The following is a 17189-nucleotide window of genomic DNA, read 5'->3' as shown; positions in this document are numbered from 1 at the left end:
ACACACACATATACACACATCCCCACTTACACACACAGGTACACACATCCCCACTTACACACACATGTACACACATCCTCACGTCCACACACAGGTGCACACACCTTCATGTCCACACACAGGTACCCATAACCTGGCACTCAGGTTCCCTAGCTCTTCCGGCATTAACGTATCTTGGGGCTGCCGGTATCTTCCTGGACATAAACCTGACACCTAGGTATCCCCACATTTCACCTGCCACTGCGTGTGAAGTCCCTGAACAGGCAACACCTGGAGACAGCCAAGTAACCCAACAGACCACTGAGGTCACCCTTACAGAGTGTCTATTTCTATATCCATTTCCTGCTCATATCCAGCCCTGGCTGAGTGTCCATGACCCCGAAGTCCTCCGGCCAGCCCTCATCCTGTGTTTCCTGCCGCTTGTCACTACGAGGCCTCTCTGAGACCCGAGTGACTGTTTGTGTTACAGCCTAGTTCTTATTTTACATTTCTACAAAAATGTACTTTTTCTTGAATATATCAGAATTGTACAGTAGTATCAGTTAAAAATACAAATCTAATTGTTGTAGATTCCAAGTTTCAGCCTGACTGTTCGAGAGAAGCATTTCCGGTCTCAGTTTAATCCACTGGGCATTCACACCTCAGCTCCAGCACAACCCACAGAGCCTGGAGCATCAATTCCTGCGCTGGAACAACACAGATGTGATAATGCACTCCGGAAAGTCACCAGCCACTTTGTGATTTTTTCAAGGCATAATTTAAAACAAACCAAAAATGGAGAATATGTATTTATGTTTAGCTAATCTGAATATATCCATACCAGCAGGGATCCTTTATGTTAATTCTAGCCTAAAAACCCAACTTTGATCCCTGCAAACTGTCTAATTACAGTTAATTTCAAACTTTACATTTAAATCTAAAATCACAGAAAGCTGTCTGAGTAAATGTCTCTTTGAAATTCATCTAGGCATTGCTACTAGGGAAACCTTCTCATCTAAGAAGTACTGCTAAGATATGAAATGTACTGTCAGTAAATTATGTAATAACATGTATTTGCTCTTTCACTAGAGGTCTCACCGAGCACCCAGAATGCAACAGCCTGATGAGAACCAAAAAAATGTAATTATATCAGCCTGATAATTTATGAACACTACACTGGCTGCCTGGTCAGTTCCACGATGACTACAAGATTTGTTTACTGACCCATAAAGTTCTGAATGGTCTTACCCAACAGTACTAAATGGGCTCCTTGTCTCTTACAAGCCGGCACTGCTTTGATCATGAGGTGCACATTTTTATCAGCACCCAGATTTATGAGAATGACACCTAGGGGGCGTAGTTCCCTCTCAGAGGTGGAAGAACTTTCTAGCAGCGTGAAGGACACAGTGTCAGTCTTTTGAAGTCTGTGCTGAAAACCTCCTTGTCAAGTCTGTCTTTAGATTTTTATTTGATAAAAGCAGAGATCTGGGGATCCTGGGACACACAAATTTTGTTAACCCTTTCATGGTGGTTTGTGGGTGCTGATGTCTCAGGCACCATCATGCCTGTGCCTCCTCTTGCTCTGACCAGTTCTTTAAGATGCCTGAGCAAAACATGCCAGTCACCTTCTTGCACTGTAGTCACTACACACTCCCTGTGTTACATACCTAATGATGTTCACTACACACTCCCTGTGTTACGTACCTAACCTTGTTCATTACACTCTCCCTGTGTTACGTACCTAATGTTGTTCACTACACACTCCCTGTGTTACATAGCTATCGATGTTCACTACATACTCGCGGTGTTACATACCTATTGATGTTCACTACACACTCCCTGTGTTACATACCAAATGATGTTCACTACACACTCCCTGTGTTAAATACCTATCGATGTTCACTACACACTCCCAGGGTTACATACCTATCGATGTTCACTACACACTCCCTGTGTTACATACCAAATGATGTTCACTACACACTCCCTGTGTTATATAGCTATTGATGTTCACTACATGCTCCCTGTGTTACATACCTAATGAAGTTCACTAAACATTCCTGGTGTTACATACCTATTGATGTTCAGTACACACTCCCTGTTACATACCTATCGATGTTCACTATACACTCCCTGTATTACATACCTATCGATAGTCACTACACCCTCCTTGTACTACATACCTAATGACATTCACTACATGTTCACAGGGTTACATACCTATCGATGTTCACTACACACTCCGTGTTACATACCAAATGATGTTCACTACACATTCCCTGTGTTACAAACCAAATGATGTTCATTACACACTCCCTGTGTTACATACTTAATGATGTTCATTACACACTCACGGTGTTACATACCTATCGAGGTTCACTACACGCTCTGTGTGCTATGTACCTAATGATGTTCACTACATGCTCCCTGTGTTACATACCTAACGATGGTCACTATACACCCTCCTTATGTTACATACTTAATGATATTTACTACATGTTCACGGTGTTACAGACCTATCAATGTTCACTACATGCTCCCGGTGTTACATACCTATCCTTATTCACTACAAACTCCCTGTGTTACATAACAAATTATGTTCACTACATGCTCCCTGTGTTACATACCTATCAATGTTCACTACATGCTCCCAGTTACATACCTATCATTGTTCACTACACACTCCCTGTGTTATGTACATAATGATGTTCACTACATGCTCCCTGTGTTACATACCTAATGATGGTCACTACACACTCCCTGTGTTATGTCCCTAATGATGTTCACTGCATGCTCCGTGTTAAATACCTATCGATGTTCACTACACGCTCCCTGTATTATGTACCTAATGATATTCACTACATGCTCCCTGTGTTTCATATCTATCATTGTTCACCACACACTCCCTGTGTTACATACCTATCGATGTTCACTATACACTCTTTGTGTTACATATGAAATGATGTTCACTACACACTCCCTGTGTTACATACCTATTGATGTTCACTACATGCTCCCTCTGTTACATACCTAATGATGTTCACAACATGTTCCCTGTGTTACATACCTATCGATGTGCACTACACCCTCCCTGTCTTACATACCTAATGATGTTCACTACACACTCCTGGTGTTGCATACCTAATGATGTTCACTACACGCTCCCTGTGTTACATACCTAATGATGTTCACTGCACGCTCCCTTTGTTATGTACCTATCGATGTTCACTACACTCTCTGTGTTACATACCTAATGATGTACACTACACACTCCCTGTGTAATGTACCTAATGATATTCACTACATGCTCCATGTGTTCCCAGTGTCCTGCTACTCTTCCTTTTTCTGCAGGTGTTCCAGAACTCTGAACATGCCAGTGCTAATCTCATGCTCATATTGATATAATGTTTTATGATGAACATCCAATATCAAATTTGTGCAGTAACTCCCCCTGGCTAGTGTTACCCTTTGGAATTGAGTTCCTCATCAGGTTTCTTCCAGCTGAGAGAGTTTTTCCTCTCACTGTCTCCTACTCATTTGGGGTCTGGATGTCTACAAAGCTGCTTTGTGACAGCATCAGTTGTAAAAAGCACTACACAAACTGAACTGCAAAAAATAAAAAAAACACACTCTCAGATCTGACCACCTGGTCAAGGGAACTCCTTCCTGGCCATGTTGATGTTCTTCTAAATTCCCAGGATAATCTTGGTGCTCTGTAGTGAGAGAGGGGTGAGAAGGTTCAGTTCTGAAGCCCACGGAAACAGCATGACGTCACCAGCTGTTCTTGCTCCCTCAGGACCTGTAGCCTCAATACCACCACAGAGAACAGAACTGTCCAGGGTCCTGCTTTCCATGGGTACTGACGAGATTTATGCTTTTATTCATCTGAAGACATACAGAACACATGACTGCCTTTCTCTGAACTGGTCTTATGTCTTTACTGTTGGTGTCACCAAGACCAGCTGGGTTAGGGAACAGAACCCAGATAATTACAAATCATCATAAGCCTCAATCATACAGAACCAGCCCCAGTACAGAACTTACACCAGTATAGAACCTTCACCAGTACAGAACCCTGCAGTCATACAGAACCTGTACAGAACCTGCACCAGTACAGAACCCTGTCATAATACAGAATCTGTACCAGTACAGAACCTGCACCGGTACAAAACCTTGCAGTCCTACAGAATCCTACCATCATGCAGAATTTGCACCTGTACAGAACCTGCAGTCATACAGAACCCTACAGTCACAGAGACCCTGCAGACATTCTCTGTTACAGTACTGGCACAATGCTGAATCCTCGACCTCTCCCAGGTCTCATACAAGCACAATGTAAAGACTGAGCAGATACAGTTGGAATTCTCCGCCATTCAGACCTGGCTAATCACCACTGGCCCAGGTTTCCATCCATCATCCAGCTGGCCTGAGCCCTGATTCATTACCCAGTGTCAACTGCTGCTTCCGAGCTACTCTGTGCTCAGCTCGCTGGGCCTGGCAGCTGTAGTGCTTCATGAGGCATTTGTCTCTGTGAGCACTGACACCCGCCAAAGCTTGTTAAGGCCAGTAAGAATCTGGTTGTTCCGCGATCGATGTGTGTAGTTAATGTGCACTCATCAATAAGAGATTAAAAATATGGATACTGTCCCTGTGACAGCTAAGCTCATGTTTAATTGGAGTGGATTGGCAGAGTCATTTGACATGTGGAGTGGCTTATTTGTATGTGGCTGTCCTAAGGCAACGTGTACTAGATTGACCCTTAATTTATGAGCAGTGAAGCCTTGTTGACACTTTTGGAAGATGTCAGAGGTTGTGGGAGAAATGAAACTGAACTGCACAGAAGTGTGGACACATATCACCCAACACTTCAGCTGTGTATTATGTCTGAGATATTCACATTTTTAAATTTTTTTAATTTTTAGCAGAATTGATTTAGCAGTTTAGCAGACGTCACATGTTTTTAAAGTGCTTTTAGATTTTAGTGCAGGCAAGTTTACACACACACAGACACACACACACACACACACACACACACAAGACTCACCGGCCACTTGATTAGGTCCACCTTGCTAGTACCGGGTTCGACCCACTTTTGCCTTCAGAACCAGCTTCATCTTTCCTGGCATCAATTCCACATGGTGCTGGAAATGTTCCTCAGAAATTTTGGCCCATATTAGCATGATGACCTCACACAGGTGCCCCAGATTTGTCGGCTGCACAACCATGATGCGACTCTCCTATTACAGGTCATCTTGACCAGGCCAACATGCCTAAATGCACTGAGCTGCTGCTATATGATTGGCTGATTAGATATTTGTATTAACAAGCAGTTGAACAGGTGTACCTAATATATATATATATATATATATATATATATAGAGAGAGAGAGAGAGAGAGAGAGAGAGAGAGAGAGAGAGAGAGAGAGAGAGAGAGAGACAGACAGACGGACAGAAGTTGGAAAAAAAATGTTCTGCTTTACACAGTTTGTGGACAGACCAGATATTTTTGACTGAAGCATTTTATCAGCTGTGCAAACAAAGTGATTTTGTCTGAAGTCCAAAACACCCTGTTTCCCCAGAAACTTTGTGTACTACAGATCCCAGTTCCTACAGCATCCGTGCCACATGCCTCCTGCTTCTGTTCTTGTTGGGTTCCAGCTTGTGTGTGTGTTACTGGGGTCTCCTGCCCCTGGGGTTCCTCACCTGACTCTTGTGAGTCCTTTGTTATTATTTGGGTGTTTATAGACACCCCCCCGCCCCCACACACACACACACACACAAACACACACATGACACTGTAGGAAACAGAGCTGACTACTTTCTTAAAACAGTTTAAAAGCAGAACTGTTCATTAAGGTGTTGATATTTTATCTGACATTGTCATACTTTGATTCGCTGTGTGTTTCTGATGGTTTATGGCTGTACATCTGCTGTTAGTTGTGAGTACAGCAGCCTGGACACTTTTCTATTGAGGTATTAATGGCACAGACAAATAAAATACTCCACCTTTATCAGGTACGCCTATCTCACGTGTGGTTTATCAGAGTGCACTTACACACTGCGGCTGGTTGGTATGCACCGAACCCAGAGTCTTCATCATAGGGCGGTGTGTTTACCCCACAGACATTGCCGTGGTCATCTTATTTGTGAAGGACTTTTCTCAGCGTGGTGGTATTGACGTGTCTTATCACGGACCGCAGACCTGTGGCCAGGAACTGGCCACTGATTCATGGCTAAATGTTACTGTTCATGCAGTACATGAAATTTCCAATAGCAATATAGACTTACGTTTGGCAAATTTATGTCAACACATTTCACACATTGTAAGTGAGTCAGAGGGAAAGACTGAATTTAATTTTATTTGAGGGTGTGTTTAAATCCTATAATTATCTCTTCACACACAGAGATATAAATTTGCCATTAAAAAATAGCCAGAATCAATTAAATTCCTCCAGCAGTTAACAGAAGGAAGCAGGGCAGAAGTCTCATCTCCCGACAACAGAAACCGAGTTCATCAGCAACAAAAGTTGGGCTTGATGCTTTTGAGTGTTGCGCTGGATTTTCAGTGCCACACAGGATTTTCACTGCTGCGCTCCCTCCTGGTTTGCTGGATGTTGATGAATAGCAGAGTGTAGCCTTCATCTCACCAGCACATTATCAAGGACGATTATCTCAGCCGCTAAACTCACCCAGGGGCTCTGAGGATCTCTCACACATGCACACTACATCACTCAGAAATCTGAAATCTGTGTCATAACAGGCTTGTAGGTGGAGCACCATGGATGGCAGGTGAGATAGGCAGCAACCTCCTGGCTTTCGCTTGCGGAGATGACGGCTCAGCCTGGGAGTGTCAGAACTGACGGTTCAGACTGGGAGTGTGAGGACAGAAATAGCTGCATTAAAAAGCAACGAGTGAGTGGTTGTTCCGTTACAGCCTCGTTTTCAAGATCATGGGTGGAAGAGCAAGATCAAACTCAGAATAGGACAGAATAGGCCAGATTAAAACTAAAACGCATTAAATCTAGACTAAAAAGATTTCCCCTGGTGATTCACCAATGGCACTGCAGTTTAGTTCAACACTGGACTTAATCCCTGTCTGGGAAACTGGCCCAATGTTTCTACAGGAGAGAAAGTCGATCAAATGTGGAGTCATAAGACTGTGAAAAGAATTTAACCTCATATAACCTCAAAACAAAACTATAGCTCATTCTAGTTGTGCAACAGTACTGCTGTGTGGGGGTCCCTACCAGTCGTGTACCAGTACTGCATGTGTTTGGGGTCCCTACCAGCCGTGTACCAGTACTGCCTGTGTTTGGGGTCCCTGACAGTCATGTTCCAGTACTGCCTGTGTTTGGGGTCCCTACCAGTTGTGTACCAGTGCTGCCTGTGTTTGGGGTCCCTACCAGTCATGTACTAGTACAGCATGTGTTTGGAGATCCTACCAGTCGTGTACCAGTTCTGCCTGTGTTTGGGGTCCCTACCAGTCATGTACCAGTACTGCCTGTGTTTCGAGTTCCTATCAGTTGTGTACCAGTACTGCCTGTGTTTCGAGTCCCTGCCTCAGTCCTGTGGCATTATGAATTTCTTTGTTAATCTGTAACTGCTTATAGGAAGATATGGAGATGGTGTCACTGATTAAGGAGTGCCAGCAGCCTTCAGTATCACAACTGCAGTTAATAACAGAGTGACTTGGTTTGTAAAGTGAGGCAGAGTGGCTCCGCCCCCGGAGTCCCGTGGGCCTTTCTCGGCCAAGCCAGCAGCCTTGGACCTGGCACATGACCGAGTGAGGAGTGTGTTCATTAGTGTAGCCCATCTGAGCAGCGTTACAACCCTCCCTGTCTGCCTCCAGACAGGGATTATCCGCACAGGAGAGTGAGGAGAGTGACAATGCACAGTGACAGAGGAAATGAAACATAGAGAGAAGTACAAAAGAGAGAGGGAACAGAGAGAGAAAACACAGAAAATGGAGTGGAAAACACAGAGAGGGAATGGTGAGCAGCTGGGATCACAGAGAGGGAATGGTGAGCAGCTGGGATCACAGAGAGGGAATGGTGAGCGTCTGGGAGGTTATGGGTTAGTGAAGAGTGCATTACTGTGGTCACAGACAGCAGGGTTCTGCCAACAGAAGGACACACTTGCTGGGACCCCTGGAATTGTCTGAAGGAAGCAGCAGTGTTATCAAGAACAACGAACCCTAGCGACCGCAGCCTAGCGACCGCAGCCTAGCGACCGCAGCCTAGCGATACAGCAGCCGCCTGTCACAGCCTGCTACCATAAACAGAAGATGCACTGTGACATCACTCATCACTATGATGTCAGAGTGACTGGATGACCTGGTTAGACACACACGTGCACACACACACACACACACACACACACACACACACACACACACACACACACACACATTCGTACTTTGTCTTATGAGAAGCCTAAACATGTTTGTGTTATGCCACACTGAAATATTTCCTGTGATTCTGCAATATAACCAGTAAAATATAAATGAAAAATCGATTTTAAAGTCCATTTTGGACCAAACTCTGATCTATGGAGTCTTCTCATCAGCTCCCACAGCTGAGCACATGTGTGGTCTCTCACAGAGATAAGAGTGGTACCTTACAATGCTCACTTCAGCCCTGCCCCACCACACAGGGGTAATTCAGGACCGTAGAACAGAGGTGAGGGCTCAGGTGAGGGACTGAGGTGTTAGGTTGGGAGAAATGTCTCCCCGGGGCTTGCTCTCTCTCTCTTTCTCTCCCTTTCTCTCTCTCTCTCTCTCTCTCTCTCTCTCTCTCTCTCTCTCTCTCGCTCCCTCTTTCTCTCTCTCTCTCTTTCTCTCCCTTTCTCTCTATCTGTCTTCCTCTCTCTCATTCTCTGTCTCCCTCTCTCTCTCGCTCTCTCTCTCACTCTCCCTATCTGTCTCCCTCTCTCTCTCACTCTCTCACTCTCTCTCTCTGTCTCTCTCTCTCTCTGTGTGTCCCTCTATTAGGTAATATTCAGGTACTATTGTGTGTACCACATTTCTGTTATTTATCACATGTGTATTGCCTCATTACAGTCTGGCTTGTATTGGCTTTAACTGGCTTGTTTTATGCTAATAAATCCTAAAAACCTCACATTATGTAAATGCTGAAGTACTCACTAACTAGAAGAAACATCCTGCTATAGTTCACTTCATGCAACTTCATACCAGTTCATACCAGCTTCCTGTAAATTTCCAATCTGCTACATTTACTGGGGTAAATCATAAATTATGTCACCCAAACCTCCAAACCTCTAACAAAGCAGAGGGTTTTAGCATTAGGGAAGTTGGTGACACATATTCTCATGATCTACGGTGGCTACGCAATAGAATTTGTTCTTTCTAACACATTTTTGATTATAATTCAGAGTCAGATAAAAGTCGTCCATACATTAAGCTAAGATGAGAATAACCAGTAGAAGGCTTTGGTTTGATCTATGTGTGCTGACACCTCATTAGACTGTTGTGTGACTTTAGTTTAGTGGCTAATTGGATGCCAGTTAAGCCTGTCAAGTTCTTATCTCTCAATTTAATACAGGAGAGGGGAGGAGGGGAGAGGAGAGGAGGGGAGGGGAGGAGAGGTGAAGAAAGGAGAGGAGAGAGGAGAGAGGAAGAGAGATATTCAGGTGAGTTTGACTAGGCTCCTCCTCGATTTTCTTCACTGGGGTTTTCCGTTTCCCTTGCTGATCATCCTGAGCTCCATACCTCCTCCCTTCTTGTTAAATGTCACTGCGGACATCACTACAGCGACGGCGTCTCTGTTACACGAGCTGGTAAAAGCGTGAGTGCATGTCATGGCCACGCCAGCTACGCATGTGCTTGTGCGGGAGAGTTTTACGAGGATTTTAAATGCCACACCCAGAGCACCTGCTGCACCTCTGTGACTAATGGAGCCACACGGTGAGTAATGGCAGAGTTTCTCTCATCATAGGGCATTAAAGCAGGAACGAGGTCCAGTTATCGAGGAGGGTGATGGATTTGTCTCCTTCTACAGCATCTCATGGCTCTGCTCTCCTTGTCGTCAAGAAGCCCCTCATTACTGAGGCGTCCCCGTAGGACGCTTTGTGTCTCCGATTTTGTGTGTCCCGACAGCAGGGGCTCCTTCCGGGCGGCAGCGCCCCCTAGTGTCAGGACCAGCCCAAAGTTTCGCCTCCCCTCACAAAACCAGCATCATCAGAGCCGACAGGAAACAGCTTAGCTCACTGCCAGACTCCAGACACAGTGCTCAAACGCATCGAAACCATGACAACAGCAGCAAATTCAACACAAGCAAACAAATCCTCAACCCAGCTGCCAAAATGCAGAGACAGGGGACTTCACCAGCGACCCCAGCGCCCGGCCTGCGCACCCTCTAGAGGAGTACGCAGGGCAGGACGATCTAAGGCCAACTCACCCATTTCTCTGGAGATCTGAATGAAGGCCTCCACACCGCTCTCGCCATAGTTGCCTTCAGAGGCCAGCGTGGAGACGTAGTTCCAGCCCATCGCCGTGACGATGTCCAGCATGGCCTGTGCCTGATAGGAGTCTGGAGGCACCACCCGTGAGAAGAAGTCATAGCGTGTGTTGTCACTCAGCTCCGGGGCTGTGGAGGCGTAGCTGATCTGAGGGATCTGAGGACAGTACAGGGGGAGAGAGAGAGAGGCAGACAGACAGACAAAGAGAGAGAAAGTGAACAAAGTGAGGCCTTGTACAGAGAAGTACAGATGGAACTGAATTTGATCGTGGCACAGATGGTCAAGGTGACTACAGTGGCAGGAGAGGAGCAGCAGAGACGTCACACCACATGCTGAGCGAGCAGGTGGGCGGGCACACCTGCCACTGAGGACTCTGGGTAATGAAGTCAGATGATTGATGGATTGATTTCTCTAAGGAGAGTGGCTAAGAACTGTCCAGTGGAGTGCTGGCTTGGAGGACTAGTATTCCAACAGAGGAGAGAGATTTCCACCACACAGCTCAGGTCTGAAAAAGTAGACATCTGGAAGTCCACACTGCCCTGATGGCCACTGCCTACAGCGCTTTGTTTATGTAATACAGTAGTGTGAATCTTCAGTGAAGCCCAAACCCGGTGATACAGACAGTACAATGTTACCCGCCAGGGCTGCATTTATGAGCACTGATATCATGAACAAGTTTGACATTAAAAAATATATTATACTGATCCCTTGAGTGAGGCGTGGAACTGAACACATCGGACAAACTAATGGAGAACACACGCACATGGGAATCTGCACTTCAGTGGAAATATCCACACCTCAGTTTGTCACAGACAGATTTAGGCACTGTTGAGTTGCAAAAACTTTTATTCATTTATTAAAATCATTAATAAATCCTTTTTGACAGTGGGCCATGAATAATGCATATAAGATATAAGCTTAAAGAAGAGAGAGCGCAAGATACATGATGATAAGAAATCTGACCTTATTTGTATTACATGAACACAAATATCTAGTCCTGAGTTAAAGGTGACATATCAGGTCGCTTTACAAGCATCAAGCCCCTTCACCAGCTCGCTATTCCCTCACACTGCAGTGGTGTTTGGTATGCCAAAGGGCCTCCATTCACAAAGTTTGTGAGCACAAAACCAAATTGTTAAAATCATCTGCACCATTCAAGTCAGATACAGGCATAGCGTGCAGTAACAATTAAGCAACTATTACTTGTTATGTGACTATGACTTGTTATGATTATTACTCGTTATATGATTATTACTTGTTATATGTCTATAACTCATTATATGATTATTACTCGTTATATGATTATTACTTGTTATATGTCTATAACTCATTATATGATTATTACTCGTTATATGATTATTACTCATTATGTTTATTACCTGTTATATGTCTATAACTCATTATATGATTATTACTCATTATATGATTATTCGTTATATGTCTATTACTCATTATATGATTATTACTCGTTAAATGTTTATTACTCATTATATGTCTATCACTCATTATATAATTATTACTCCTTATATGATTATTACTCGTTGTTTATTAGTTGCTATATGTCTATTACTCATATGTTTATTACTTGTTATATGTCTATTACTTCTTATATCATTATTACTCACTATATGTCTATTACTTTTTATATATTATTATTACTCGTTATATGATCATTACTCATTATATGATTATTAGTCGTTATATGTCTATTACTCGTTATACGATAATTGCTTATTATTATGTCTATTACTTGTTATATGATTATTACTACTTATATGTCTATTACTTGTTAAATGACCTTTTAGTGATGAGGTGGCACTGCTGATCAGGCTCATCGTACCACAGACCTCCATGTTTGTGGACACTGCTGGACAGGATTAAAGAAGCATTATTGCATTCCAGGATGGTTATGATATCACACTTTTAATTTGGCGCCCTGAAATCAATTAGTAAGGCAGATCAGAAAGAAATTAGCATTGTAACCTGCTCCATTAGGAACGACTCCTTCCTCTGGAAAGCAGAATAGCTGCAGGAAATTACATGTCTAATTTAATAACTCCAGGTCAACTTGCAATAATAATGGGACATCTAGACAACATCGCCACAAAACACACAACTGTTCTCACCTGGAGTGCCACCCATGTTCCAGGAGTAATCCAGTCCAAAGTGTTCATTCCCCTAACAATGAGTGAACGTGAACAGTCAACAATCAGCATTACGCAGAAAGGCATCATACTAAGAGGCAGCTGCTAGCATCTGTTAATGCTATTTTAAAGGCTGTTTTTACTTTAAACTGGTCTATAAAACATGTTTTCTGAAGTAATTCAACCCTTAACCCTTAAACATGGTCAGTTAGTAACAGAATTCCGGTAATATAATCAGGATACCAAACAGGTAACTGTTTTCCATAACAGTTACAGAAATACAAAGGCAGTAATGCAAATACTGTTCCATATTTGAAACCACGGTGATACAAATTGGATTCGATTACGAGTTAGCAAGGATCACTCACTCTTTCATTCTTTCTTTCTCTCTTTCTTTCTTTGTTTTTCCCTGTTTTAAATAAGTGATGTCACTAGACCCAATGTAATGAGGCCTGAGTCTTAGTAAACTGTTCCCTAAACTGAACACATCAGGCAGACTAATGGAGAACACACACACATGGGAGTCTGCCTTTCAGTGGAAATATCCACACCTCGCTTTGTCAGAGTGTTGCAGACATTGCATTGTTGGGATGCAAAAACCTTTAATCTGTTTTTTTTAAATTGTGGGAATCTAAAACAACTAAATTCAAGGGTCTTGCTCAGGGGACCAACAGCGGCAACCTGGCAGAGGTGGGGGTTGAACTGGCAACCTTCCGATTACTAGCTCAGTACTTCAACCAATGAGCCATCACTGCACACACTGCACTGAGCAGAACTACCTGACACAAACATCAGCACTGTGTGAATTTACCACAAGTACTACATTTCCCATAATGACACAGCATCTTTCCAAACACTTGATTGGCTAACATTTTCAGTAACAGCCAGTTTCATCCAGTTTCTTTGTTTACTGTACAGCACTGGGAGTAGAGACTGACTAAAGACAAAGACAGTAAAGAAAAGATCATGATCACACATGCATGTTAAGGCTAGCCACATTCAACCTGCCAAAAAGACATTAGACCACTAATGCAAATGCATTAGCTAGCTACTTAGCAACATGATCTTAAAATATTCACAAGAAAAAAAAAAATTCAGTACTTTCATGTAAATGCAAAAAAAGGAGATTTTTAAAACTAATTCAGCCACACAGATTATCATTAAGAAGGTAAACAGATGACAGAATTTGAAGTGACTTTCCTTCCCTTTGTAGTTCAAGGTATACCATAAGAACACTGGCCCACATATGGGTCCGTCATTATTATAACAAACGGCAAATAAAGTGTCCTGTATAAACCTTCTTATCCATGAGTGACATGCTGAACTGATCAACCCCACACCACCAGTGTGCAGTTTACGCAGAGATGAACATATATATTCAAACGTTGTATGATAGCTTTAATTATCTAAAGCAAGGCTTACATACTCCACTTCAATTTCTTTACTGTCAACACGGAATTTAAATTTTGTTAAAAAATCAATAATAGAAAAGAAGTCACTGTTTTTATCCAATAAGTCACAAACAAACTGAACCTTCAAACCAAATCTGTTTATAAATGATTTCCTGTTAATATTGACAGATCTGTTATTACAGACCACAGTGTTGTGACAGAGACATTCAATCAATAAGGTGAAATGCGCACCTTGGACACCATGTCAGAGAAATGGCCCACTGGTGAGTTGGTCAGGGCAGGTGTCTCCCCACTGTAGGCCCTGGGTGTGAAACCTTGGTGTGGTTACTGTGTTTCTCACTATTACTCACAGGAGATGTTTTATACTTAAGGATCATTTTCCAAAAATGTAACGATTTCTGGTAAAACCTACATAGCTTTATTGGGAGTTTAGATTGAGAATTCAAAATTCACTCCCTAATAAAAATTCAAGTCATCCACACGTATTCAGTAAGCTGTTTGGGATACAGACCTATGTGTTCTCTCTCAGGCAGGACTGAAGCCAGTTCATTCTAAATGAGCCCACTTGGGTTTCAATGTCCAAAGCTTTCAGTCTTCCCAAGCTGAGCTTTGTGAATATAATGTGCTTTGGTCTTCCAGATATATATAAATATAAAGGAGTTTGTTTATTAATATAGGATGGGAAAACAGATACAGAATGGGATGGATAAATAACTCTCCACAATCCTTCTGGTTTAGACAAGTGCCTTTGAAGCTACAGACCAAAGCACCTTTCACAGAATCAATCTGACCAACAAAATGTAAAACTTCCCTGTCTGAATCTTTTCCCTCTCAATATGAATCTTTGCTAATAGTAAATCCAACATATTCACCACCCTCTTAATTGGAATAGTTGAAATCTTGTCAAAGGTTCAATCGTGAATAGGTATAAGTTCACATTTGGTCAAATTAAGTTTAAGACCCGATGCTTTAGAGAATTCACCATTTATTTTAAGAGCCAATGGAATATCAGAGCCTGCTATTAAGAAACAGTGCTAACATCCTTCTTGTTAGGAAAACAGAGCACTGCTAACAAGCTGGATGACACAAGCTTGTAAAATGAGAAAGATACGAAGTAATCAAAGAGGACTGTGGCATTTAACTCTGTGTATGCCCCAGTACAACAGGAAGTCTGGAAATGCTGCTCACCAGTGATTACAGCCTATGTTTATTTCAAGATTTCAAATGTTTACCACGTGTTGTGTGCCTACTCAGGGTGCATTGTGGGTCTTATACTTCATTGTTATGCTGCCTAGGTAGCACTGAATAACTGAAACAAGCACATCCGTAACATATAAATCCCACATCCATCAAGTGTCCTAATTAAACCACCTGTGGAGTGTTGAGCCATGTCCCTTATAAAAGGTCACGTCCCACTGAAAGGCTGAGCAGTGTGTCAGCCTCCCTGTTAGGACCAATGTGTTCTTGTACTGGTATTGGACACAGTAGTCTCATCTTAAACTAGACACTTTACACTAGACACTTCTCACTAGACACTGTATACTAGACACTTTACACAAGACAATTTACACTATATACCTTACACTAAACACTTTACACTAGTCACTTTACACTCGACACCTTACACTAATCACTTTACACTCGACACTTTACACTAGTCACCTTACACTAGACACTTTACACTAGATACCTTATTCTAGACACTTTACACTAGTCATTTTAAACCAGACACTTTACACTTGTCACTTTACACTAGACACCTTAGAATAGTCACTTTACACTAGATACTTTACAATAGATACTTTACACTAGACATCTTACACTAGTCACTTTACGCTAGACACTGTATACTACACACTGTATACTAGACACCTTACACTAAACACCTTATAGTATATACTTTTCACTAGACTTTTACACTATCTTACACTATATACTTTACACTAGACACTTTATGCTAGACACCTTACACTAGTCACTTTACACTAGATACCTTATACTAGATACCTTATACTAGACACCTTAAACTAGTCACTTTACACTAGATACCTTACATTAGACACTTTACACTAGATACCTTATACTAGATACCTTATACTAGACACCTTAAACTAGTCACTTTACACTAGACACTTTACACTAGATACCTTACATTAGACACCTTACACTAGATACCTTATAGTATACACTTTTCACTAGACACTTTACTAAAGTATCAACTCCCGTGTTGTTTGTTTCAGAGAATCTCATTGATCTTGAATAAAGAAGAGGCGGAAGTTAGACTGAAATGAGATTTACAGTCAGATGCTGTTGACACATTTTCTAATGGGAACCTAATCTTCAGCAAAACTTTAAAATAAACGAGTCACGGAGTCTTCCTCTCATGGAAGAGAGTTTTAATCATCATATTAATTCAAACTATAAGAAATCTTAATCATCTGGGATGTTTACAGTGGTAGAGCAGTGTGACAGGTGAGGAGGTGCTCTGCTCTGAAGGATCTTCTCAACAGTGCTGGCCTGCTTAGGAAGGTACATGAGGTTTACATGGACCACTTTCACATGTCTGCTGAGCTCTTAATGAGTCTTCACTGAGAAAACACACAATCTTGTAGGAGCATCTTGCTGTAAACACTGGCTGACACTGTAGGAAACCAGTAAGAAGATTATGTTTATTTAATGTAGTAGTCAGATTATGCTTCTGTAATGTAACTAGATTATGTTTTTAATGTAGTACTTATGTTTCTTTAATGTAGTAACCCTTTAGATTTGGATACAGATACATTATTAATAGATAATCTGTAATCTGTAATATGTAACCCTCAGTGAGGGATTATGGGATATGTATACAGGAAGAGATACTTGTGCTAGTGTTTGTAGAAGATAGACAGTCAAACCTCACCAATCATAGATGTAGATTAGTGAGGTCTAGTAAAATAAAATACACACAAACACACACACACACACACACACACACACACACACACTCATACACACACACACACACACTCACATTCACACACACAGGAGTGCAGACACAGACAAATTATTTCTCTCACTCTCAGCAAAGTATCTGCATTTACCGCACTGATTAATGTATGAACACTGTGTCACTACTGTGTCACTGTGTCACTATGAACACTACTCTAGTCTGATACAATGATGGTTTATCCACAGCATTT

At 42.2% G+C, this 17189-nt stretch overlaps 1 protein-coding gene across 5 annotated transcripts in view; it reads right to left on the bottom strand.

The window, feature by feature from the left end:
- Positions 1-17189, bottom strand: part of grm8a (glutamate receptor, metabotropic 8a) — a 166662-nt gene that overhangs the window by 93108 nt on the left and 56365 nt on the right. For all 5 annotated transcript variants that reach the window (XM_081722569.1, XM_027007489.3, XM_081722572.1 and 2 more), the window contains exon 5: positions 10394-10610. In XM_081722569.1, coding sequence (XP_081578695.1) covers positions 10394-10610 — 217 coding nt within the window. The remainder of the gene's footprint in view (positions 1-10393; positions 10611-17189) is intronic.

Source organism: Electrophorus electricus, chromosome 11 (genome assembly GCF_041902795.1).
Source record: "Electrophorus electricus isolate QZ-2024a chromosome 11, ASM4190279v1, whole genome shotgun sequence".
Taxonomy (NCBI): Eukaryota; Metazoa; Chordata; class Actinopteri; order Gymnotiformes; family Gymnotidae; genus Electrophorus; species Electrophorus electricus.
The sequence above is the reverse complement of the archived record's forward strand: the minus strand, read 5'-3'. Positions and strand labels throughout refer to the sequence as shown.